Genomic DNA, 27,204 nt, shown 5'->3' with positions numbered 1-27,204 from the left:
TTGGTCATATAGTCCAATAGACGTTTGCTGTGTGTTGCATTTTATATGAGTGATTTTAATTATGAAAAACAGCCACATTCCCAATAATTTTGCAGTAAAGATGTATTTGTTTAATAAAAAAAAAAGAGAGAATCTAAGAATAAATAGTGTAGACTGGAGAGTGTTATCATCATTCAGGGTTTAGTCCAGGATCATGTCCCCATATGATATCTTCAGCTCATCGACAAGCCTGTGTTTTACATAATCATAGGAACAACAAAGCCACACGTTATCCAATCTTCAGCTGTATATAGAGCAGTAGGTCGGTATTTTTGATTTGATTAGCCCCAGACTTTCCTGTAAAATGGAAAAATAAACTTCAAGTTAAAAAACAAACTATAAAAGGTCTACATTTAGTAAAAGATAGTAAGCATGAAACCACAAAGCTGTGAGAGCTCCATGTAGCCCCAGGACTTGGTAAACTCCATAGCATTATATTGTATGTAACTCTGTAAAAATAACTAAATAACAGGTGCAGTATACCCTTCTCCTGCCCCTAAATGTATGAGCAGCGCCTGGGCTGTAGCCTGGGCTGGTCACCGCTAAAGAATGGGACACAATGAGCGTGGGATCTGCCTACAAAGGTGTAATAAACACCAGGCCACACTATAACCCATCATAATGTGAAACCAGCCCCAGCACAATCAGTATGGGGAGAAATTCTCTTGGGGAATTGGGCCTGCAAACACCATGCACCCACCCTCAAGGGTAAACCAGCTGAATAACACTGACGCTCAGCTGGGCACCACTGGGGCACTGTGTACCAGGGAAAAAAGTAGAATCCTTTTATAATTAAGTTGTGTTATCATCATCATCACCATTTATTTATATAGCGCCACTAATTCCGCACGCTGTACAGAGAACTCATTCACATCAGTCCCTGCCCCATTGGGGCTTACACTGTAAATTCCCTAACATACACACACACAGATCGAGGGAGTCTAAGGTCAATTTGATAACAGCCAATTAACCTATTAGTATGTTTTTGGAGTGTGGGAGGAAACCGAAGCACCTGGAGGAAACCCACGCAAACACGGGGAGCACATACAAACTCCACACAGATAAGACCATGGTCGGGAATTGAACTCATGACCCCAGCGCTGTAAGGCAGAAGTGCTAACCACTATGCCACCGTGCTGCCCCAAGTTGTGTTGTGGAACTACATGTGCTGGCATGTCCAACACACAAAGACACATTTTATAAACATCCCGAAATCCTTTTTTAACATTTCATTAAACTGCTAAGTCGAAAGGGAATCTTCATCATAAAGTAGTCATAGGGAATCTTCATCATAAAGTAGTCATAGGGAATCTTCATCATAAAGTAGTCATAGGGAATCTTCATCATAAAGTAGTCATAGGGAATCTTCATCATAAAGTAGTCATAGGGAGTGCTCATCATAAAGTAGTCATAGGGAGTCTTCACCATAAAGTAATTATAGGGAATCTTCGAACTCTTCCATACGGAGCCTTGCCGCTCAATGACATAGAACTGAATGTAGCCGGACAAGTCATCTACCCAAGTTTAGTATTATGTTACATGTATGATGCAGCAAACATGCATCATACGCATATGATAACCCTACACATCTCCAGATTACTGTCATTTAGTCATCAGATACAGTAGCTATATGCACTTTTGGTGGCCCCTTGCGGTAACCAGCCCGGGTGCCGGTTAGTAGTTGGGGAAAAAAAGTTTTATTTACTTTACATAAATAGGATTTTTGAAGGAACGACTAAGGTGTGAATTTAACGATTTAACGATTTCTATATCTGTATGTGGATCAAATATTATACCATAATATAGTAAACCCACAAACCCCACCATGTGCATTAAATTTAGCACACCGAGACTAAGCAAAGAACAATTTCCCATCGGCTGATGTCACATTATTGACAACAGAAATTGCAAAACTGCAGAATCCTGGTTAAAAACCTAAATAATTGCAGGAATTGTTGCTTGCAGTTTTGTTTTTGGCAGTACCCATCAGACATCTGCCAGGCCACACACCATGCAATCCAATCCGATCTGGTCACTGAAATCGACTCTGTAACCAATGTAACACATCCAGGACCAATCTACACAGGTCTGACTGGATTGCAAGGATACGATACTACAGCAGTTCAGTAATCCATTGGTCTCACAAACATGCTCAGCCCATCTTCTTAACGAGAAAGAAGCACAGTTCTAGTCTGCCTTTAAATAAAATGTATTTTCTCCTAATCACCTCTAAAGGATTTTCCTGCCCTGTGCCCATGCTGTGTGCTCTCATAAGCCAGTATTTACTTAGTCTGTAACTTGTGCAGTGAAGCCGTCACTATTACTTTACATTAGCAAGTGCGTTGCGAGTTCTCATTGGACAGCTGTCCAGCCATCCATTCAGTGCTCTTCACACAACAAAGTGATGAAACTCAAAATTCTACTGCTTCCACCAATAGGAGTAATATCCGCTGGGTGGTAAGAATCTCATGTATTGCTGGGATCCCCAGGTTCTGCCAGTGAGGGGGGGAGCTGCTACAGTACATGCTTAGGTCTTAGGTCTTGCTTAAAGAACATACCCAATGCTTTCATGACAAGTGTATAAAATATATTTACCTTCCCTCCATATTGTTCCAAGCTCTGTAAAGCAGTTGTAACCGCTTCTTTATATTTTTTATCCATCAATCTTTTGGAAAGCTAATAAAAGAGAGGGGAAAAAAATCCAATTGTATTAACATGGAGTCTTAACAAATATAGAACGCAATATGTAATTTCTATAATCATTCACATATTCAGTAGTGCACAATTCAAATGCTACATGTGACAACATTTATAATGAAGCAAAGGACATTATGTGATCAGTTTAGACCTGTAGTGCTGACCACACACTGTATGATCAATAAAACTATAAAGGCATAAAACACTAAATCTGCATGGTTAATATTGATCCTACATGGGTTTGTAGGAGGTCAACGACTGTCCACAATGTCCGAGACTTCTTATGATGTGATTGCTCGTGCCGATTGGTGAAGAACCAGCTCTGCACTATCTGGCCATAGACACGTGAGGTTACATCAGTCACAGGTCTGGCAGCTCAGCAACTGCACAAATTACTAAACCATTCTCTATGTGACCAACTTAAAAGGACAACATCAAACAGAGTAAAATTTAAATGTATGTTGAAATATAACCTTTAAACGAAACATGTATCCTGTAATCTAGATAACATCAACTGTTACGAACTTTATATCTGATGCTTGGGTAGCCTGACCCTGGTACATAGTGAATGAAGCAAGAAATATCAAACAGTGACCTCTCTGTTTCCTCTGAAGAAATCACCAGGCAGGTGATGAAACGCGTCAGATGATTTGGATGTTAACTGAGCCGCTGGATAGCACTATTTCATGACCCAGCTCATATCCCTAGTAGATTTTTGGAGGTTGCCTTTTTTGAGCCATATCATCGCTATACAATTGGTGCCACGATTGTGCTAGCTGCTATTTTACTACTTACACGGATTGCCGTCTTCACCTACATATCTATCCCGGAGTTCGTTCTGGGTATGCGGTGCGTGCGCATACAGACCATAATACGGGACTGAGTATCGGACCAGGTCTGTATTGCGCTTTCCTACTCAAGCAGTTTAGCGACTTTGATTTCCATTCAGGAGTGGCGGTTTTCTCATTGTGGCATTTATGGCATATTCTCCTCCATACTACATGTGTTAGAAGCATTGAAGTGGGGTCCACCATCATCGCGGTGACGTATACTTTCCACCATCAGTGTGGCCACACTTATTTTGAAGCTCCACTTCATGATCTTCCACGGGGTCATTGGACAATAGTATCTATTCGATGTGGGACATTTAGCTGGTTCTCTTTAGGAGTGATCGATTCCATGTTTCATCAGCCTTATTGATGGTTAACACAGTCGGTTCATCTGATTTTTTTATATGTCAAGTTGTTATCCACTGGCCAGTGTTGCATATTTTATGGTTCATTTTTAATAAAGTGTTTATATACGTTTATTACCCACGGATGGTTGTATATTGATTGTATTTATCAGTCATCAGCGCTGTTTTCTGTTGTGTTGTATACTCTCTGCTGTCATACCTCTTGTAGAAACACGGTGGACCTGTATAAAGTGGGGGTCAATTACAAAGCGCACTAAATGCACGACAGAAATTCACTTTGGGCTTTAAACAGCGCACTTCAGGGTCATCTACCTCCCGGTCTCGGGAGACACCTCCGCACTCTAGAATTGTGCCTAGGTGTGAGAGTAAGCTTACATGGCATTGCTCAAAGCATTAAAAACATAGGAAACCTGAGTTCTGCTATATGCCCTTTCAGCAAATGAATGAGCAACCCTTAAAATCCACCCCAGTACAACACCGAACCAGCCAAGAAACGTCCTTGCTCCTCCGACCATTGGCCACTGCTGTCATGTTGCGTCATACACCAACAACGTACGTCCAACCCTTCCAACTTCAATCTAATCTCTCCATTTTCCCATCTCCCCATTTCCTGTGCATTCTGGAATGCTAGATCCATCTGCAACAAACTCACATCCATCCACAACCAATTCCTCTTACTCCTTCAGTCTCCTCACTATTACTGATATATGGCATCCTCCCTTTGACACTGCTTCCCTAGCAGCTATTTCCTATGGGTAGGGGGGGGGGGTCCTCTTCCACTCTTCAACCAGGTGACCAACAAGGTGATGGTAGTAGACTTCCTACTGTCCTCTGGTTGCAACTTCCTTGTCATCCTGCCTGAAGCTTCTCCTCCTCCTTTCAAGTCCATTCTCCAAGTTGCTGTCATCTATAGTTGTCTCTACTACTGAAACATCCTTCCCTCCACTCACTATATCTGTTGGAGCTCCTCAATGCTCTGTTCCCTGCCCTCTGCTTTCTGTCTCTTCATACCTCTTTTCTATGTACCTAATATGTCTCTTTGGCCTCCACTACCATCCCTATGCAAATGCTACTCAACGCTCACAATGTCAAAAAAGGAGCTTGTCACCCCTCCCCCCCTTTTAGAAGCGTCACTACCTATCCTCTTGTCCCCCTCAAGGTTAACATGACTCTCACTAGTTCCCCAAGCCCTCAGCTTCCCTCCACACATCCAAATCCTTTGAAACATTGCCAGAATACTCTCCAAACCCACCTCATCACTACAGCCTGTCCTACCCCCACCTGAGACTACTCCCAGTGCATGTTATGCCAGCTCCAGTGCCAAGCCCACCAGCTCTGATTGTCTCAACATTGCCCTTTCCCTCAGGACAGGCAGGGCCCTCGTTATCTTTGTCTCACGTCTACACCTCCTTCATGAATCTCATCTATCCTGGTTTTGTTTCATGTGCCTTGTGCCTTGTATTTGTATGATTTCTAACTCTGACTGTCCCGTGATGCTGAGTTTTGTGGTGTCTTACATATAAATGATGATGATTGCCAAATAGGTAGGAATGTCATAGGCAGATAAGTGGGTTCCACTGGTTAGTAACAAGTTCAACTATTTGTAAAAACAAATAAAATGAATAAATATCTTCCTTTACTTACACTGGTTAGTAGATTCTTAAGATGAATGTTAAGTGCTGGTCCCACAACAGCACTTAACTGTACCAAACCATTGAGACCTCTTTCAAATACTCCACCATCCGAATGTATCTAATAGTCAAGAACACAGAGTTACTTATAAGGTATGAAAATAATAACATGCAAATGTGTTGATCTATGATATTGATGGTATAAAATATTTTAGGAGATGTGTATATAATAGGATACTTTCACATTCTATATTACAGTTAGCAATCGGGGCATAGTGGACCAAGTGTGGGGAGGATTTTATACCAGGCAGTAATAAGTGACTGTCCAAGCACAGTACACTATGGCCACATCTTTAGTTTACTTCTTTATCTGCAGATCCAGACTTGGGGGCACAGTGGAACAGTCAGCACCTGGGAAAAGCTGGTGGCTACCAATGACAGGACGTGTCTTGCTTGCATTTATTTATGAATTGCTTGCATTATTTTATAATTATTTATACAGTTGCTGTAATGCGCAAAGTGTTTATAATATCACCGATGTGCTCTGCTTCTAATGCTGTCATGTTGAGAGCTGTTATAACGCTGCTCAGTCAGGACCATAAAGGCCTTCAAAGCCAGCTCACTTCAGCTTAGACAGAGCCTCCTAAAGCACTGCACTCCAATGATATGACTGAATGGTGTGTAGGCCTCTCCTCTGACATCCTCCACTCTATCCTGGCACTCTGTCCCTTTAAACCCTCCTCTTTCTCTCCTGGCACTCTGCCCTCTCTACCTGAGACCCTGCTCTAACACACTCCTCTCTCTAACCTAGCACACAGTTCCAGGGACCTCCCTGGTACATTCCTCTCTTCCTTGGCACCCTGCCCCTGACACCTTTGACTATCTCCCATTTCTCTGCCTTGGGATCATGTGACCTGACACCCTCTTCGCCATCACAGGACACCCTGTTCCAGGGACCCGCTACCCTGTGCCTTGACAGCTTCTCCTCTCTTCTGGCACTGTATTCTCGCAGTGACCGTTGCCCTGGCCCCCGCTTTTACCTGGGCCACTGAAGATGAAATTTCAGCTGCCCATTAGGCAATTACTTTGCAGTCTTTAGCTGAGGAACACTCTCCATGTACAATACCCTGACACGTGCCATGAGATGGAGTAATTTCTAATCCCTGACTTGATGCGTAGCTCCAGCTCTTAAGCCTACAACTCTAGAATTTCCTTGTAAACCAACCTGCCCATGGAGGCTTTTGCCCGCATAAAATCATGGGAGGGGGACACAAGCCTATCTGCCAATGATAACTGGATGGATATTCTAGAAGAACCCCAAAGGCTTTCCCCAACTGGTTATCTTACACCACACCTAGATTGGCCAAATCAGGACAGATGCATGTTGCAGTGGCTCTTCCCCCACCTGATTTGGAGCTCCCCTTGTATACAAGGCTGGTATTACATTTCCCCTTAGAAGACCCTCTTACTCATGATTCCAAATTCTGTGTTATTTGGTCAATTCCTCTCCTCTAGAAAATTCCTATTGCTACATTAGACTCTATTCACCACAAGAAATGTAATTGTCCAGCATTGCTTATCCAACCGCTCTACCCAGACTGCTTGAGTAAGTGTTGTGAATATTGTCCTATTATTAGTTAATTTACTATAACCAGGACATTATATTCTGGTAAACCTGCCAAGACTCCCGTAGAACTAAATCTTCTCTACTCATCCTCTACAAGTAATCTGACACACTGTGACTTACGAATGGAACACTCATTGACATCGTTTTTTCAGTCTATTAATTAACTCCAATTGATTAGTAAACACAAACTAACACATTTAAATGCATTCTGCTGGATGTCATTAGAGTTCTGTACCACAATCTTCCTGTTTCCCTTGACTCTCTTATACTAGTCACGGCTTATTCTGGGATGATCGTTACGTTCCTCATACAAAAAAATCTTCATGTACATTAATATCTTTATTTTATCATATTGGAAAGTTTAAATAAAACTTGTACATAGTATTAAAAAATAGTTCCTTATCATGAAAATGTTAAAAAAATATTACAAAACATAGTAAAATATAATTAAAATGTGTTCCTTAGAGAAATGTAATGAAAAAAATTATTATTTCATTTTGTGCTCATTTAAATGTATTGATATGAATGTTATTAATATTCATCATGTTCCCGATTATTTGAGAAGTGCAGGTGCTGAAACTGTAATTGAAAACAGTTAACAGGACACGTACAGCGTTAAACCGCTGTCAGATGCACAATGGAACGGAACTACAGTGAATAAATAAACATTATATTACTAGGACAAAGTAAGGAACACTTGCGTTGTTCATCAGACTACCAAATGCTGCAGTACATTTATAACTGCACAGTCATTAATTTTCATTAACAAATACAGTATCAATTACCTTCAGTATGTAGGTCTAGTTAATTCATGTATCTTATTATGCTGATCTATAATAAAAGAGGATAACCTAGCCTGCATATCTGATAAACAGGTAGGTATGAGAAATACATACAAGGGCACTTTTCAGAGCTGCTGCCAGTTTGGGTAAGAGGGGCAAAGCCTTGTCTGCAGCACCAGAAATCATCAGTAATTCCTTAAATCCTTCTTGAGAAACAAAAGTGTAAGGATGCCTGGTTTCCCGGAGACCCTGTAGCGGGAGAAAAATAAAATAAATGCCATTATGGCCAATAAAGTATTGGCATGGATAAAAGGGGGCATAGATGCAAGGGAAGACAGTGTAATTTTGCCACTATATAAATCGCTGGTAAGACCTCATCTTGAATACGGAGTTCAGTTCTGGGCACCACTCTATAAAAAAGACATTTTGGAGATAGGAAGGGTTCAGAGAAGGGCGAGAATATTGATAAAGGGTATAGAGTCATTAAGTTATGAGGAAAGGTTAGCCAGTTTAGGCTTGTTTACTTTAAAAAAAGAGGCATCTAAGAGGGGATATGATTACTATGTACAAATACATTAGGGGTCACTACAGAGAACTTTCATGGAAACTTTATACCCCAAGAACTATACACAGGACACGCGGTCACCACCTAAGGTTAGAGGAGAGGAAGTATCTCAACCAGCAAAGGAATGGGTTCTTTACAGTAAGGGCAGTCAAGATGTGGAATTCACTGCCAGGGTTGTGATGGCAGATTCAATTGATATGTTTAAGAAGGGGTTAGACAAATTTTTCGCGGAAAAGAATAAAAACTGAGGTTAGTAGTGGATCCAGGGACATAGGACTGCAATATTGGGTCAGGAAGGATTTTCCTGACTGAAACAGATTGGCGGTTGCTTAATCTGCATCAATTTCATATATAATAGAGGGATCGCAGGAGATGCCAAATAGGTTGAACTTGATGAATTGGTGTCGTTTTCAAACCTCATCAACTATTTTACTATTATTTAATTCAGATTGTGAAACAAGGTGAGGGCGAGTGATGGAATTCTTTCCAATAAAGAACTATACACAAATACAACTCTGCAAACGTGAAATGTCACTGTACAGTATATGTTTTATCCTTTATGCTTGTAAATCGGTCCTGTTAGGGATGCAAAAGAAATGGTCAAGTTAATGCGTTTCTCTCTGTTTTACCGATTTAGAGTCACTGGGCCGGAGTCATTAAGGCACACATACAGAGCGCATTGTGCGTTTGTTATAAACCGCACGTAACTCGGCTCTGCATACTCACAAAGTCAACAAGGAACGGATCTAAAGACACGAGTGGTGAAGACTATGGGTGTAGGTTCACTCTGTTCTACTAGACCAGTCACTGCAGGATACGTACTATACCTACGTGGAATATAACATCTCAAGAGAACGCAGAGAAAAAAAAAATTAAGCAATTAATGTTACCTGTCAATAATATAGTCATTTATAATTATAAATGGAAATTTGGAAAAAATTGTTTTTCTTTTAGATTTTTTTTTCCCCTTAGGCCACATTTATTAGGCTGTCCTTAATGTCTACTGTACATAACAGAAGTAACTGTATAAACGTCCGATTGCAGACACATGTTCCAGGAAGCTTATAGTACTGACATCACTAGTAATCAGGACTTAGACTATCCCTATAGCTGGTACAAGAGATACGGCAGAAAAACAAGTAACTTTGAGACACCCAGAGCTTGATTTGGACGCGACTGCGTGCGCTCGAGCTTGGCGCGCTATTACTGTAAATTGATTACGGCCACGCGCCCCTTACCAGCCCCGTTCTCCTAAGCTATTGTAAGTGTCCTTTGCGTATGAAGACGAGCTGTTGTATCGTCCGTTCGGTGCATGCACAGAGTGATTGTGATTCAGCAGATATATGCCTTAATGACTCAGCCCCACTGTATGCAGGAGACATGCATAGCAGCTATGATTGACTGGATCATATCTTATGCATCATTCACTTACAGACACCCACAATACTTGTGCTAATTACCTATTGTTTACAGCATAATGAGAAGGAACAGACAATGGAGACTCACGCTAGGTACACACTACAGAATTTTCCACCAACTTTTTATGCCGATCGATTTTACATGCGATCTATTATTGGACGAAAACAGTGTAGTGTGTACCTAGCTTCAGGAAAAGAAGCAACAGTAAACATTTTGACTTTTTTGTACAAAATTATATCCACAATAAATATCTTTTAAATGTATGATTATAGGACTCCTGCTTAAATACCAGTTTCAATTGTATTGCAATTTTAGGACAGCGTCCTATCAATGTCCGTTAATAGCAGTAGTATGCAAAACAAAACGGCCAAGAGCGTCTTGAGACCGCTATAATGTGCAATAAATATTCAAAAAGACACTATACAGTTCATTGGTTCAAAATAAAGATGTTATTTCATGATGGAATTTGCCATTTCTATATATAAACTAAAAACATAAGAATTTAAATTCAATGCTCATAAACCAAAATGGATACACACGGAGCCCAAGGTAGCGAGATTCTGCACCATCTGACAGATATATAAAATGCTTGTGATTAGACATGAATACTCTGTGCAATGGCTGATAGGTGTGCGGCACCTCAAAATAATTACACAGCTATGAGCCTCCGTGCTCCGAAAACTTGGTGACAGGTGTCAGAAAGAATTCTGATGCTAAACGGCAATCAATCATTTATTATGCAATATCTCCAAAATGCAGACTATACAAAGCAGCATGGAAAGAGGCAGTTTTATAACGGTGAACAAGGACTATGATCTCAAGGCAAGCTATGCAAAATTATGGTCAGGAAAAACACATTTTAAATCGTTACTAGACATTGCATGTAATATACCAATGAGATTATCTGAAGGTAATAATTGTATATTAGCCAGATAATAGATTCTGTGTGTAATGCTGGTTTTTCCCACCAGGGATAAGTATCACACTTCTAACCCAAACAGTCCTTATTATTTATTCATATCAATCAATAGCATTAAATAGGAGAAAAGTGTTTGTGGGGGGGTTTGCAACCACACAAAAGTGTAAACTGACACATATTAATATACACAATATTTATCTGTGAGTGGGAAAAAAAACTCATAGGTTACAATTGAAATGTGTGTTTTTTTCACTCATTGATAAATGGATTAAATGACAATGCCCTGTATCCCTGTGTTTTCACCCTCACTAACAAATGGCTTGAATGACAATTGTGGTGTCTGCCTTAGAATTGACACCTTTTCTATAACAAGAAAATAAATAAATAATACATTTCCAGCTGTATTATGTTTCTACCGTTTCAATAACGGCGGCAATAAGCTCCAACTATACCAACCAGTGGGAAACCGGAGTCTTCCTAAAACATTCTACAAGGGACATTTAAGAGAACCAGTTCCCCATAGTAATGATTTTAGCTGTCATTTCTGCAGTGCAGATTAGAAAGTGAAAGCAAACGTCCGATTGGTTACCTGGAGCAACACCCCCTTTTCTCTCTGCCTCAGTGTTTAGAAATGTCATCATATTTGACACTGGTGAATATGGAGTGATGGACATTTACTGTGTCCCCTTCTTTCCACTGGCTAAAAAGTGACTTAGACATGGCATAGGTGATTATCTGTAGGACACCACCCCATATTTGATGTGTGGCCAATCTCTCCATAGATCTCACATGAAGTAGGTAGTGTGGGCAGAAACATGCCAATGTGACACTCAAGGATAAGAAATAGATGAAACCAGCAGATAAGCAGAAAATAAATATTTAGGAGTGACACGTACCTCAGCTAACGTTATCAGTAGAGGGTCGAACGGGATGGTTTCTGGAGGACGCTCCCACTGCAACTTGTGCTTTACAGAGCCATGAACCAGCCTGAGAAATAGGAAGTGTAGGTAAGACTTTGTAGTCATAAACAGTTTGGAATGGGTTGGGTATGATCTGGCGACGGTGAACCTGGCGACAGACAGACTGCCAGCAGATTTATTCTGTCGGCATGTTTACAATGTTGACATTGTGACTATCGAAAGGAGTAATATCGTCAGTCACAATGTTGACTTTCAAAGGGCAATTCCAGCGGCAGCTGCCGAACCCGCCAGTAATACAGCCAGCGGGTCCGGCACAACACAGTCATAGGTAATATTAACAAAATAGTTAATATTTAGGAAAAAATAAAAACTCACACAAACATTAACCCCATACAACCCCTCTCCCCCCACAAACACAGTAACCCTAGTTCTGGCACTATACAGTACATAAATCATCATCACCGTTTATTTATATAGGGCCACTAATTCCGCAGCGCTGTACAGAGAACTCATTCACATCAGTCCCTGCCCCATTGGGGCTTACAGTCTAAATTCCCTAACACACACACATACACAGACACACAGACTAGGGTCAATTTTGTTAGCAGCAAATTAATTTACTAGTTTTTTTTGAACTGTGGGAGGAAACCGGAGCACCCGCAGGAAATTCACGCAAACACGGGGAGAACATACAAACTCCACACAGATAAGGCCATGGTCGGGAATTGAACTCATGACCCCAGTGCTGTAAGGCAGAAGTGCTAACCACTAAGCCACCATGCTGCCCACTAAATAAATACATTTTAAAAAAAAAACAGCATGCCCCCCCATCCCCCAAACAGATTAACCCTAGTGCTGCCAGCTTATGTTGGTACTAGCAAAATAAGAGGGTAACCCCGATTTTACTAGATCCAGCACTAGTGTGGGGCTCCCCTGCCATAATGATAACAAGCCTCTAGCTGGTCAGTATGGGCCTGGATTCCCTAGGGAGCACCTGGCGTATAATGAAAGAATTACATTCACTAAGTCCATTTATAACCTTGGGTTTTCAGCGCTGACAGTGTTATAAATAGACCACAGACCCTAGTAATAATTTTACTAGGTTTTGGTGGGGACAACCATGGACCATAAGGATACTTTTAACAGGTTTTTTTTTTTTTTTGGGGGGGGGGACATCCACGGACCACTAGAGGTCTGCTTTTGTTTTGCGGACGCCATTATTATTAATGGCTGGTTGTCATTAGGGCAGGGAGACCCCACGCTGCGGGTTCCTCTGATATAGTTCCAACAGCCTTGGCTGGGGAAGCCCTTGTGATGTCATCATTAGAGTTTCCCTGTAGGAGAGATAGTACAAAATAGCACAAAAAGGAAAATCATATTTGCCACGAAAAAAAATTAAAACTAACTAATTAAAATTACCTTGATTAGACAAACAAACAAGTTATTCCTGTGTGCTCAATGTATTCAATAAGCGTGAAAATCCTTTTGGTTCTAAATGGGAAGGGAGGGGGAAGAGGGGGGATATGTGGGCATGAAAGAGTTAACCCCTTTCTAAAACAAAAGTTAGAAAACCTAAGAGAGGTATTATTGAAGAAAAAAAAACAATGAAAATGCAGATAGGGGCTGTGCAAAATGGATAAGAGGGTAAAACATTTTAATGAGATAAATAACAAAATAGCGACACCTGACAGATATAACTGAACAGCACGGGTAATACAGAATCAAAATTAATTTGTTTTTTTTAAATAAAAACAAAAACATTTCTATGAAAACAGTAATGTACAGGGAAATAGAAGCCTAAATTATTTAGAGTAATGGAATCATTATTCAGAAGAAGACTGCAGCACACCGTAGACGTAAGACCCCCATCTAGCATGCTGTACCCGCCAGATGAAGCAGTTATAGGTCTATTTCTGTAAAAGGATGAAAACTGAATTTACCTGCAAGGAATCCCTCCTTTAGAGTATATAGCAGCAAACGCAGAGGGATATCGCTGTGGATCAGCAAACTAGAGCAAAAAGAGATATTAAAAATTGATTGACAGTTTCTGGAATGAAATTCAGCAGTCTGACATCTTTTTGAATTTAGAGAACGAAAAACTGTACACAATGCAGACACTTTCCTGGGACATGATAACAAGATGTGCCTTACAACAGGTCTTTATAAGGGCAGTAGCACCTATTATGTTCGCCAATTCTGGTCCTCATGTACAACAGTCAACAGAGGCGCAGCGTCAAGGCGGATTTAATAGACTTGAACACTTAAAATGAAAGTTTGTTTGTACAAGGCCTAAGAGACAAAAGAAATCTAATGAAGCATTTCATTACAATTTGCCAGTGATTATGCAGTGCGACTGCACCTTTATTGAGGGAAAAATGTCTAAATATTACTGATAGTTTTATTAGAACAATATTCACAGAACTGTAGTCCACTATATTACATATAGTTTAATACACAATGTGGTTTAACCACTTTAATACTGGTTAAACTTTGCCCAACCCCAGTGACATAACATTCAGAGCTCCAACCCGCCTGGTATACATGATCACAAGACCGGATAAAGCAAAGTGATGTTTGGTATTGTGACATATTGTAATATCTTATAATGCGAGATCTAAGCACCATTAACATATTACACAGCACTGTTCATAGTGGGGATCATGACATGACACAAACAAATAACATACAATGAAGGCTATGATGGCCCTGCTCACATGAGCTTACACTCCAAGGGGTGTGGGGACCACATGATACATAAATTAGTGGAATTAGTGGATTAACAATTTATTTATAACAAGTATTTGTTGGTGGTGAAAGTGTGTGGCGCTACTGTTAGGCAGCCGCGTTATCAGACTACCGGTGGTGTAGTTGGAATGAGGAGAGACACTGAAGGCAGAGACATTAAACATGAACCAATCACTGTAGAAATTTTAAAACCGTAATCTGAGGACAACCATAGCTGTCCTTCCCTATTTATCATAACTGGGAGTCCTTCCTCTGCTGGCTGTAGAAGAGGCTTTTGTGCTGCACGGGCGCCCTGGTATTTAAAGTGCAGCCATCACCAATTGTAGCCCGAATACATCTACCATCATCTTGACGTAACAGGGGTGTCTATGAGATTGGTGGGGCAGCGACCTTTTCATGTTTATTGAAAGTGAAAAGCAGTAATTAGCAACAATTATTCACGAACAGAGACACACATTTTATTAGAGTAAATTCTATCATTATTGTAGAAAAAAAATTACATATCATGAATGTACAGAATAAGTCTTCCTTTAGCTATAATTTCAGCCCATGTAACTTAGATAGAATGAGGATAAGTGATGTGTTCGAAAAAGCATAAAACACAACTAAACATCTTGCATTTAGATATCACTAAACATACTAGTAGGTTACTAGGCTGCTAGTAAATTGACCTTAGTCTCTCTCAGTCTGTGTGTGTATGTTAGGGGATTTAGACTGTAAGCTCCAATGGGGCAGAGACTGATGTGAGTGAGTTCTCTGTACAGCGCTGTATAAATAGCTGCTGCTGCTGATCACTAGCTAAGTTTTTGTCAGACATGTAATACGGATTTCAACCAGCTGGTGGCTGCAATACAATTTCTGTATAACAATCACAGAGAAGTCCATACAGCTTATGATGTAAACCAGGCCTGTCCAACCTGCGGCCCTCCAGGTGTTGTGAATCTACAAGCCCCAGCATGCTTTGCCAGTAGACAACCAGTTGATAGCTGGAAGGGCATGCTGGGACTTGTAGTTTCACAACATCTGGAGGGCCGCAGGTTGGACAGGCCTGATGTAAACGGTATGTACACCAGAAGTTGCACATGTATATTCAACTTGATATGTGCACTTTGTAACAAATAGATGCTCAACTAGCCCCAGCCGTAGACAGCCTAGGCTGGTTTCCACTAAAACAGAGAGACCACAAGCCTGAATTCCCCCTGCTACAGTGCTAGAGGCCCCAGGCTGGTCAGAGCAGGCACCTTTATAGTGGGGAATAGAGGACAGCAAAAACAATGTGACTTCACACCTTCTTTTCCAAAGCTTATAGAGGCAACAAGCTCCAGACTGCAAGGTACTGGGTCTCATGCTGATTTCTGAAACATGAGTTCTGGGGTTATTATAGAATAAAGATCATTCGTAGTCTGTGGGCTGATTTTATTTTTTTTTAATCTCCCTCGATTTAGAAAAAATCAGATCACAAAAGACAACTAAAAGTGGTGAATGCAATATGCAATACATAGCACATCCACTGGGTGGCAGATGTACCACTGCAGATCTGTTCCTTGCATCAATCTTGGGGTGACAACTGGAGAAAGTTGTATATAGGTAATGACTGCTTGTGATGAACACAAGTTGTTTTGTTTACCAGCAATGATGTGCAGAGGGGCATTACACAACCCCCCCCCCCCCCCCCCCCCACACACACACACACAGTGCACTGTGTAATAATAAGAGAATAATCAAACAATAAATTAAAACAAAAAAAGACAACGGGGAGCATCCCCCCCCACACATAATCAGCCAGCTCAGAGGCTAGACAGCCTGAGCTAGTTCCCCCCACAATAAGCAAGGATTTGGAAGCCTAGTGTATAGTGGTCACATATTCAAAGCATTCAGAATATGATTCCAGCTTAACAAATACACTGCAGGTCTAATAAGTCTCAGGATGAGCTACAATATATCCACGAACGGATTACTAACCATATACTACAGAAAGGAACCCAACTATACCCCAAAGACAACATATTATGTAGTGCTTTACAGAAAATGCTTAATCACTAGTCTCGGGGGACCTTACAGTCTAAGTTCTCCACCATACAAACACTGGACAGTAAGGGGAAACCCACACAACCATGGGTTCATGTATCAAGCTGGGCAAATCAAAAAAGGCTGATACATTTCGCCCCAAAGTATTAAATCTGAAAATACTTCAAAATCTAGGTCTAACATTAGCCCAAATGGTAAGCTAAACTGATCTCTTAACCAAATAATCTAATCTGCCCAATTTCTGAAAATGCAACACATCCCGAATAGTAGAATTTGTGTCATAGTAAAGGTACAAATATCTTTTGCTATGTACTGCATTATTGACAAAACTTGTGTAAGACTTGTCTCCAGATGAAATTGTTATTTTTTATTTTTTTTACTACCACAGAGTTAAAAAAAAAAAAAAAAAAAAAAGGGAGGGAAAAAAAAAATTCTGTTTGGGATTGAGCGTTTACTTCAAAGCACTGTATCCACTATGGTCTCTCCTGTGCAGCTCACACAGCAGGAAACCTACAAAGAAACCGGACTGGAGTGAGCGCCCTTCTCCGACAGCCTCACTCCAGCTGTCCACCTGCACTATGCTCATGTCAAAGTCAGATAATTGGATGAAGTAAACCAAATTGATTGATACTGTTATACCGTGCGATTGCAATTAATACACCGCATGTTATGATTCAATCGCACGGATTCATAACGCACATTTACATTCGCACTTACACTTGTAAATAATACACATTTATTAAGGTTCCAATACAAATTTATTTATTAGTAAAATGTATTATATTGTTTACATATGCATAGATAATACTATAGTAAGGTATTTATGGTTCAGGACTTGTAAAAGGTAAAGAGTTTGGTCTCATACTAAAGCTTACTTCACCAGCATTAACCCGGTTTGGACAGAGTAGTGATCGCATCTAGCGGTCGGAAAGATATAAGCAATATGAGATTAATACTCAAAAGTACTTTGTCTGTGGGACAACAGTTGGGGGAAGTTGACCCTCACCCTTTGAAAGGATCAAATGAACTGACCTATGACCGGCACGCAACTGGAATATCATTAAGCCTGGACCAATGAAGACCTCACTAAGTGTTATTTGTATACATAGTGACATCAGTGTTTTTTCTATACTGAAGCTACATATAAGCATGATGGCCCATTGTTGTCTTTCTCTGATCCTGACTACATGTGACCATGACTGTATCCCCTGGGCCTGGGTTAAGCACTATAAGGAAAATGTAATGTATTCGGTGTTTTTATACTTTCCTGCTTTATTGTAACATCTTTAATGCGTAATAATGGCTTGCTGTAAATCCTGCTATATTTTGCAATTAAATATCTTTGTGCTTTGGAACCACAACAATCGAATTGGACAATGTTTTATTGGTAAGCGATAAAATGACTTTAATACTCATTTCTAGTCTGGATCCCTCTATACGTCACAACTCTCTTGCTATGCGGGCAGGAGGAAGACGGTCCAGGAAAGACAATAGCAGAGAGAACAAAGTGCTTTCTCCCAGGAAAATGTTTTTTTGCTTACTGTAGTAAAGCAAAAAGTAACATAAGGCTCTATGGTTGGAATACATTTTTATGTTGCTCAGTGTGTTCTGCAGAAAGATACTGGAGCCCATTGTTCTAATCTCTGCCCAGTAAGTTGGTCATCACCTGCCTCTGAGTATGCTTGGAATAACATGCATCAGGCAGAAATCATGGTTGAACATTGTGTAGTGTAAATGAGATCGATATTTTCCTGGAACAGGATTTAGCAAGAAACCCAAGTCTAGGATAACCTGGAACAAGCACTGTAAATGATATAGTATAGTTAAAACAGATTCCACTTAATGACTGATTTCCTTAAAAGTTTTTTTCATGATAGTACAAGGAACTAATTCAATCATAATATACATCAGCTCACACTATAAAAAGGATTGTAATGAAAGTACATAAAAGCACTTACCGGGTCTATAGTTTTGGGATTCAGCCTGTCACTGGGTTTTGCACGTCCTCCGCTAGCTGAGCTGGAAGAAGATGAGGGTGATGGAGTGGTTGTGCTTCTTGGCACTGTGTTCCTGGACCGGCCTCTAGAGGTCGCAGACATTGCTTGTATAATGTTCTAGGAATAAGAATGTAATGGTAAGTAATATAAGACCACATGTGTGCACTGCCTCGTGTACATACATGGCATACTGATGGTCCTCTTGCACAGCATGATATTAGTTGTAGTTGGGTACAGTCTAACAGGAAAACACCACTGCTGCTTGGAATGAGAAAGTTACATTCTGTGCGTGGCTGGTGTAATGTGGCTAAGTAATGTAATAATGTTTAATTGTCTGCTTCCTACAATTTAATTTATGTTTACATTCCAACTATATTTAATTGTTTGAATAAATATGAACACTAAAGACATTTGATTTCAAATACCATACCCCTCAACTGTCCTGATTATGTCAGAAAAGTCCTATGTTTTGGGGACTGTCACACCATCCTGCGAGTTGGCATGTTTGTCCTGACTTGTGGGAAATTGGGAGGTATGTCCCCGCTCACCATAGTAAGGGACATATTTAAGAAACTAAAAAGTGTGTTCAATTCCCGAAAACGTCACTAACCGCAAAATTCTTATTTACTATCACTGCATAGCTGCTTTGCATATCTCTTCATTTTACTGAGCAGTCCCCATAACAGTGTATGGGCACTTTAGTATGCTGAAGCTGGCGTACATTATCATAATTGAAAAGTTTCAGTGCTGTCAGCTCTGCTCCGAAGAGTAGAGCTTCACAGCGCATGTGTGGAGGGATCACATGATCCCTCCCGGTCACTCACTGCTCTCTCTACAAATCTATAGTGCAGGGATGTTTGTGCGCATGTTTGAGGTTTTCAGTTGGTGCATACGCACTGGAGTGAGAAGAGGACCCCCATAGATTGCATACGTCTTCGGAAGTGAAGAGACAGTGGTAAGTATGTTTTGCACTTCACATGAACAGCAGTTTTTCAGAACTGCTGTTCCTGTGTTGCTTTTTTCATAAATATGAGAAATAGTTCAATCCTTATCAATGCGATAAGGATTGAAAACTATTTTTCATTTTATGCGGTGGTTGATAAATGTGCCCTTAATTTCATGTCCCACGCACCAGTGGTGGGTGCCTATGGTACATGCAGCAAGTCAAAGGTTGCTTTGTTTTTTTGCAGAGGGGAGCAGGTCCAGAATGGCCTAGCACTTCAGAAGAGATAGGCACGCCTCGGAAGGTGTGGTCACACCCATTGTGATGTGGCCAATACCCTTTTGAAGGAGGGATGGCCATGTCCCAGTTTAGGGGGTATTTTTACTAAACTGCGGGTTTGAAAAAGTGGAGATGTTGCCTATAGCAACCTGTCAGATTCTAGCTGTCATTTCGTAGAATGCACTAAATAAATGAAAGCTAAAATCTGATTGGTTGCCATAGGCAACATCTCCACTTTTTCAAACCAGCAGTTTAGTAAATATACCACTAGGCATTTTACATTTTGGAGGGTATGCCAAATACCATTCCCAACTGTTAAAAGCATACTAGCCCATTTTTTTCAAATTCTTCCTAAAACGTTTATCTAGTTGAGGGACTGTAGGATTAAATATTGTACAGAAAGGCTGTCTGTACTGATGATGCCTGATAGATACAGCCATGTTAACTTTTCAGAGAAGACCTTGTGTTCTGTATTTCTGCCTCTCACCACTTTATCTATGCCACTCTTCTGCCTAACTGCAGATAACTATACTTTATCGTATTATCAAACAATTATTTAGAGGGGAGGAAGCAGAAAGAACCTGCAAGGACCATTAATGGCAGTCTGCTGTCTGTAAACAAACTGTCTCCCACAGACAAAACATATAAACAGACATATGTTTCACATTTACTTTTCTGCACAAATCACAAATAAATAAATATTTAAATATATCAACTTAGCAGAATCCAACTTCAGGTACTAACCCAGGTACTAAAGGTTTGTCTCATACACACTATGTAAAGCAATCGTGTTTAACCTGTTCATGGTACATGTGTTCTTTATATTCAGTACTATAATGGTGGAAAACAGCATACTATAGTTTTGGTGTGTCCTAGACTTCATTGTCATGTTTATCATAAGGATCAATAATCTCCATAATAACAGGTTCACTAGTGTTGTCCATCACCCATTATGCAGCAAACTCCAATGCATCATATTTATGGTGATTTAGGCCACACAAAACCCATATGTGCGTATTTATCTTAAGGATAAAACCTAGGGGGTCTATGCATCAATATAATGCGGTGCCACTAAATATGCATCGCTGCAGTTTGCATGAAATGCATCATGCTGGGGCTATTCTGTGAGCATCGGGAAGTGACCCTTCATCATCATCACCATTTACTTATATAGCGCCACTAATTCCGCAGCGCTGTACAGAGAACTCACTCACATCAGTCCCTGCCCCATTGGAGCTCACAGTCTAAATTCCCTAACACACACACACACACACACACACACAGACTAGGGTCAATTTGTTAGCAGCCAATTAACCTACCAGTATGTTTTTGGAGTGTGGGAGGAAACCGGAGCACCCGGAGGAAACCCACGCAAACACGGGGAGAACATACAAACTCCTCACAGATAAGGCCATGGTCGGGAATTTAACTCATGACCCCAGTGCTGTGACCCTTCTGCTGCGATCTGATTTCCCTATTTACCAGCAGCGCTAGGAAGTGTTATGTGCACTTGCACTGTAACGGATTCTGTGAAGCCGGAGAGACTTCAGCAGAATCCCATAGAAAAAGACAGGCAATGAGATGGTGTTAACTTTCTGTGCAATGCAAAGCTTCATGCATTGCAGAACTTTGCAGTCCCCATATTAATATATGGGAACTGTGAAGAAAAATGTTAAGTGGATTATGTCAGTAGAAATCTTTGATTGCTCTTGCAATAAGCCTTTGATGTATTTTGCGATGGCCATTTAATGGCAAAAAACTACTATTTTCTCTGTTTTATTGGATCCTCGTACTATGATGCATAGATCCCTCAAACCCTCAAGATGTGGCTGAATTCCAAACCAGCTACATTCTGTAGTTAAATACAGAGACTTATAGTCTCACCTCCCTCTGAAGCATGAAGGGAACAAGTTCCCCTGACACCTCGATCATTCAGCACTCATAAAGGAGGAGAAGACTGAAGAAAGTGAGAAGTTTAATTAACACCCTGACTTGCAGCAGAGCTAAGTCCATCACAAGTTTCTGACACTCTCTGTACCTTCCACCCATATTGCATTCCTACCCTCTTCCTGACCTGCTGGCATCAAACAGTAAATCTCTTCAGTCTGCGGGCTGCTGGATGAAGACCAGACCATCCTCTATAGCTTACAAGCACACAGATCCTTAGATACACGGGGTTATGCTAGTGTCATTTCTGTGCGTTCCACTGTGGAACGCACGGTGTGTTCCCTGGTAAGGGAGCCTAGTAGGGTCAAAATAGATGAGTGCCTGTTCCAATGTATATATAGTTGGGAACAGTAACAGCTTTCACTGCCGGGATCTGCGGCGGCCAGAAAGCCCTCTGACCAGTCCGGGTCCCTTACACCTGTCCTCCCTCCTTACCCCATGATGGCGGCCCTGACTGGGACGTCTTGTTCTACAGCAGCTGGAGAGGTATGTCGGGTATATTACCTAGCAGTCCTCTGTGGGGCCGCCGGTTACTGTCCGTTACCTGCGCTGCCCGTCTGAGACATGGAGAACACCTCTCCGTCACTATGGAAACGAAGTCTGCTCTACGGTGTCCCGAGAGGTACAAAGGACGCGCAGGTTTCATTCTATGCTCTGTGAGGCAGATTTCTGTCCGTATTCGTTTATAATTATTTTCAGAACTCAATAATAACCTTTCCACTAGTAGGACATTTCTTTTAGCCAACTTCCAATTACCAAGTTAAAGATTATTTCAATTTTCAACTGTTTTAAGATAAAGCATACAGGCAGCCATACAGGCTAGCTAGGCTGCAAAGTGTGAAGCTGAATTCTCAGACAGTGAATAGATAATTAGCAGTGCATTTTGTATTGACAAACTAGTCACCTCACTCATAACAAGAATCATTTCCACATTCCAATCTTTTCACCCTCTACATAAAAATGCAATATGCAGCCTTTTGCAGGTCCAACTTTAAATGCTCATGGTGGGAAGATTAAAATGTCATTCTCAAGCCAAGGACTTTCATTCATGTAAATGCCCCCACTAATTTAAATATCTTGCCCAAACAAAATAAAATCCCATTTCCACATGTGGGTGTAAAGCTAGGTGCTCAGCTGCTCTCATGTCATGCAAATATTTGCACTTACACAGTCGCCTCCATTTTGACGGTCATACACCATACACTTCACATAACATTGGGCGCATTCACACACAAAGAGGGACTTTTTCTCACAGCAATTCACTGTTACTAAAGTACAAAAATAAAAATACACAACATTGAAAATATTTAAACAAAGACAAACTAGCAAATAATAGAATTTCCTGTCGTTGAATATTTTGTAATAAAATGGTTTGTTTTTATGATATTTAAATCATTGTGAAGATATGAAATATTTTAAGCAATTTACATTAATGTTGGAAACCACAAAATAATTCAGATCTGTTGTGGAAGCAAACGCTTAATTGCTGTTTGTAAATTATTTGCATTAATGTTGCTCTAGTAAAGGACAAATTATCCCAAAATATCCTGATTTTCTAGTGCAGCTCTGATACAAAGTAAAGTGTGATAAAGTATGTCCTCTAATGTCTGTCTAAAAAAGCCTGCATCTGCTCCCACAGAAGGACATTTTTCGAAGTGCAAAGTTTCAACCAAGCAGTTTAAGATCAGCTCCTCATTTTGCTTGTGTGCCTAGGTTTCTGCCACACAGTGCATAGATAGGTTTGCAGACCAAGGGGTATATTTACTAAACTGCGGGTTTGAAAAAGTGGAGTTCTTGCCTATAGCAGCCAATCAGATTCTAGCTGTCATTTTGTAGAATGCACTATATAAATGAAAGCTTGAATCTGATTGGTTGCTATAGGCAACATCTCCACTTTTCCGAACCTGCAGTTTAGTAAATCTAGCCCCAAGTGGTAGTGTTTGCAGAAGGTTGCACAGATGGTGGGGAGGAGTGAGGGTGTTTCTTGTACATTACAGAGATGGGGCATTGGTGTGTTTAGTTTTGCAGAGCTCTGCAGAAATTAGATTTCCAGTATGCGGAGAGAGATTATTGGAATGAAATAAAGGGATGAAGAAGGCACTACGTAGACACGGGCTGATTCACAGCGGGACAGACGGAAAGGGGCAATCAAATGCAGGCTGAGTACGCTAAAGTCTTGTTCGCACAAATGGAGAAACAAGCATATATGTTTGCTCGGAGGCGTATGGTTTGCACCTGTTTTAGGGCAGGTGCAAGTATACGTTGATGATGATTTATCATAAACAAGGCGCATATGCTGCTGAAAACTACAACAAAAAATTAGGAAAAATCCAGCACTGAGCTAAAAATAATTGTAATTTACTGATAAATGTATATAAACGATTTTTTTTAAGATAGGTCACTGCTGTAAGAAAAGGACACTGCTGGGTGTCCAAATTAGAAGAAAATACAAATAAGATAACACTATACAGCACTGACCAAAAAGAAGTAATACTAAGATGATATATATAAAAAAACAAAATATATATATATAAAAATACACTATATGGACAAAAGTATTTGGACACACCTGTTAATTTTTCAATTGAAGTTTTTCAATCAGACCTGTTGCCAGAGGTGTGTAAAATCAAGCATCTAGCCATGCAGTCTCCATTTGCAAACATTTGTGATACAAAATGGGTTGTTCTGAAGAGCTCAGTGACTACGTGGTACTGTGATAGGATGCCACCTTTGCAATAAGACGGTTTGTGAAATTTCATCCCTGCTGGATATTCCACAATATTCCCTTTTGCAGCGAATAATAGCTTTTCAAAGAAAGGCTGGACAGACTGTCTGTGTCTCATATCTAAAACTCATGTGGATTTTGGCTATAGGCTTTATGTAACGATCTGTTTTCATTCTGCCACTAACGTTTGGAGATTGACTCAGTCTCATCCTGTACTGCAGTGGCGCACGCAGGGGGGGTTTCTGGGTCTCCAGAAACCCCCCTCCGCTAACTAAGTGCCTACTATAGTGGCACTGTCCAATACAGCAGCCGCGGTGCTGTCAAAGAAGCGGACGCTTCTTTGACAGCGCTGCGGCTGCTGTATAGGACAGCGCTGCTGAAACGGAGCTCGCATGCGCAACAGTTCTCTCGCAGGTTTTATTTTTTGGGGAGGGGTTCCCCCCCTGACAATCCTGCGTGCGCCCCTGTACTGCTATAAACTTTGGATTCGGAATGGGGTGTCTATAATCCTATCATTGGACATTGTTAGTTCATTTATTGTTATATATGTATGTTATTTTTATTCTGCACGACTATTGAATGTTGTTTAGAATGATTCTGTTTTTTAAAAGCTGCTATAGAGTTTAAGACCTGTTTGAATTAATTTTAACTTTGTGTTTAATTTATTGACATATTGTTTTGTTTTCTCTGGTTGAGCTCAATCATTTATACTAATTCTCATTATAGTTTTTATTTGTGTTTTTTGCATTTTTGTATATATTAATGTTTTATTAAAGTTTACCTATGCAGATGCATACACATCTTGATATGCGTACAGCTCTGTATATGGGCAAAAATGCATTTTCTATGCTTTCTTTTAAGAGGAAGTTACTCCTGTTTTGCGCCATACTCTCAGTGGGGATTTCAGAGGGACAGTGCTGATTTTAGTTCTCTGTTCCACCCAGAGACATGTCTAACCCGCGTGTGAGAATGTTGTGGGAAGAGAGGTATGTAATGGGCAGCCTAGTGCTTAATTTATGTCTGAACGAAAATCACACTTGTGATTGCCTACAACTTGAGAGACGTAACGGGGGAGGGGAGGGCCGGACTAACGAAGGCCGTGTACAGTAATGGGGTTACGACGCAGATGCGGCTGATTCAATTCTTGGGTTTCTCATAGGTTCCATTAGTTTCAGCCGTATCATTTGTAGGTGTAAATGCTACTGATAGTAATAGTCACTGCATAGTGTTTGCTTTCAAAGTTACATGTATGCGTGCCACTAGCTATCACAGAACATGTGTATGCAAGTAAATCGATATAAACACAGTGTATGTACAGTACGCATTAAAAGCATCTTTATTTATGTGTCTTGAGTTTCGTATGGCTTTGAATATGGTTGGAGGTGCACACAAGTTTCCTGCTCATTTCTCAAACACAGCTTACGTGCAAGTTGCGCTTGGACTCTAATCAGGCCCAATATGTATCACTCCAGCCTCCTTCACTCCCTTGAAAGCATGATTGCACTGCGGTACACACCTGCAGAGCGGTACACATCTCCAAATGTTCCCAGCAGTCGGGACAAATGACCTAGCTGTTGGGACAGGAGAACATTTCCCCAAAATGTGGACTGTCCTTCCTAAACTGGGACAGTTGGGAGGTTTTCATTTTGTGCTGCAAGTGCAGTGCACTTAGTGAATTTGTGATTGTTTTCATTGTTTCCTCTCAGCTGAGCCATCTCTGAGTAACATTGGGAGCCCTACTGCACCACATTTAGGTATACATGCCCCAGATGGGCCCAACTTCTCTCATCAGACCATAACAAATTTTGCACACACATGTCTCCCAATGTGCCAGTGCCTGACAGCCGGGAAGTGAGTGTGGCCACGTTAGCTGTTTTTACCTTGTCGTTTTTATAGTAATCAGTATTTTTTTTGCCGTTGTAAACTCTGTCGGCATTGTGAGTACCGAAAATTAATACCGCACCCACTAGGCTGCCCGTTAGCTACCTCTCTTCCCCCAACATTCCCATGCGCGGGACAAACATGTCCCCGGGCGGAACAGAGTCCTAAATTCAGGATTATCCAGCTGAAAACAGAACGGTTGTGTGGTATGCATCCATGCAGACATCGCCATTTTGATGTGCACACACCATACACTTCTCAAGTGTCTCAAAAGTACTCTCAAAAGTAACTGTTTTGATTCAGCAAAAACATAATACATATTTACAACATTAAAGAATGTAAACATGATATATTAGCAAATAATAAAATTCCCTTTGTCTCATTAAATGTTTTGTCATAAACAGTTTGTTTTCATGTCATTTAAATTATTGTGGAAAGGAAGAACGTTGACATTAATGCTGAGAACCACAAAATCGTAATGAAGACCCGTGGTGTCAACAAATGAGAACAAGCAATTATTTTCAGAAATGCATTCAGGTAAAATAAATATCCCGATTTTAATGGGCAGCTCTGGTGCAAAGTAAAGTGTAATCAAGTATGTCCTTCAACATCTGTCACAAGAGGCTGCACCCGCCTACACAAAACACAAAGTATCCTACGCACAGTTCAAAATCATCTTTGGAATAATTGCGCAACTTAATTTCCAAAACCCATACCTTTCACATTAAATCGTATTCACACAAAGAGCCTCATTCAGAGATGGATGTAATTTGTGGGGCATAAATATGCACATTTTCATACTGTGCATGAGTTCCACAATGAGTCCATATTTAGATTTCATTGTAACTTCTTACACCTGATGAGG

General features: G+C 40.6%; 1 protein-coding gene across 2 annotated transcripts; it reads right to left on the bottom strand.

The window, feature by feature from the left end:
* Positions 1–23: 23 nt before the first annotated feature.
* PACRGL (parkin coregulated like) lies at positions 24–22,349 on the bottom strand. 2 transcript variants are annotated; one of them, XM_075194723.1, is made up of 8 exons: positions 22,238–22,349; positions 18,526–18,681; positions 13,735–13,802; positions 11,771–11,861; positions 8,086–8,220; positions 5,576–5,683; positions 2,635–2,715; positions 24–336 (listed from the first exon to the last, which is right to left on the bottom strand). In XM_075194723.1, the coding sequence occupies exons 2-8, from the start codon at positions 18,664–18,666 to the stop codon at positions 280–282; spliced, it is 681 nt and encodes a 226-aa protein (XP_075050824.1). In that variant the 5' UTR covers positions 18,667–18,681; positions 22,238–22,349; the 3' UTR covers positions 24–279. The 2 variants fall into 2 exon arrangements, with proteins under 2 accessions (XP_075050824.1, XP_075050825.1); XM_075194724.1 differs by lacking the exon at positions 22,238–22,349 and adding an exon at positions 21,861–22,148.
* Between the last annotated feature and the right edge of the window lie 4,855 nt (positions 22,350–27,204).

The sequence above is a fragment of the Mixophyes fleayi genome, chromosome 1 (genome assembly GCF_038048845.1).
Source record: "Mixophyes fleayi isolate aMixFle1 chromosome 1, aMixFle1.hap1, whole genome shotgun sequence".
NCBI classification, from domain to species: domain Eukaryota; kingdom Metazoa; phylum Chordata; class Amphibia; order Anura; family Limnodynastidae; genus Mixophyes; species Mixophyes fleayi.
Note: the sequence above shows the minus strand (reverse complement) of the source record. Positions and strands in the feature narration are given on the sequence as shown.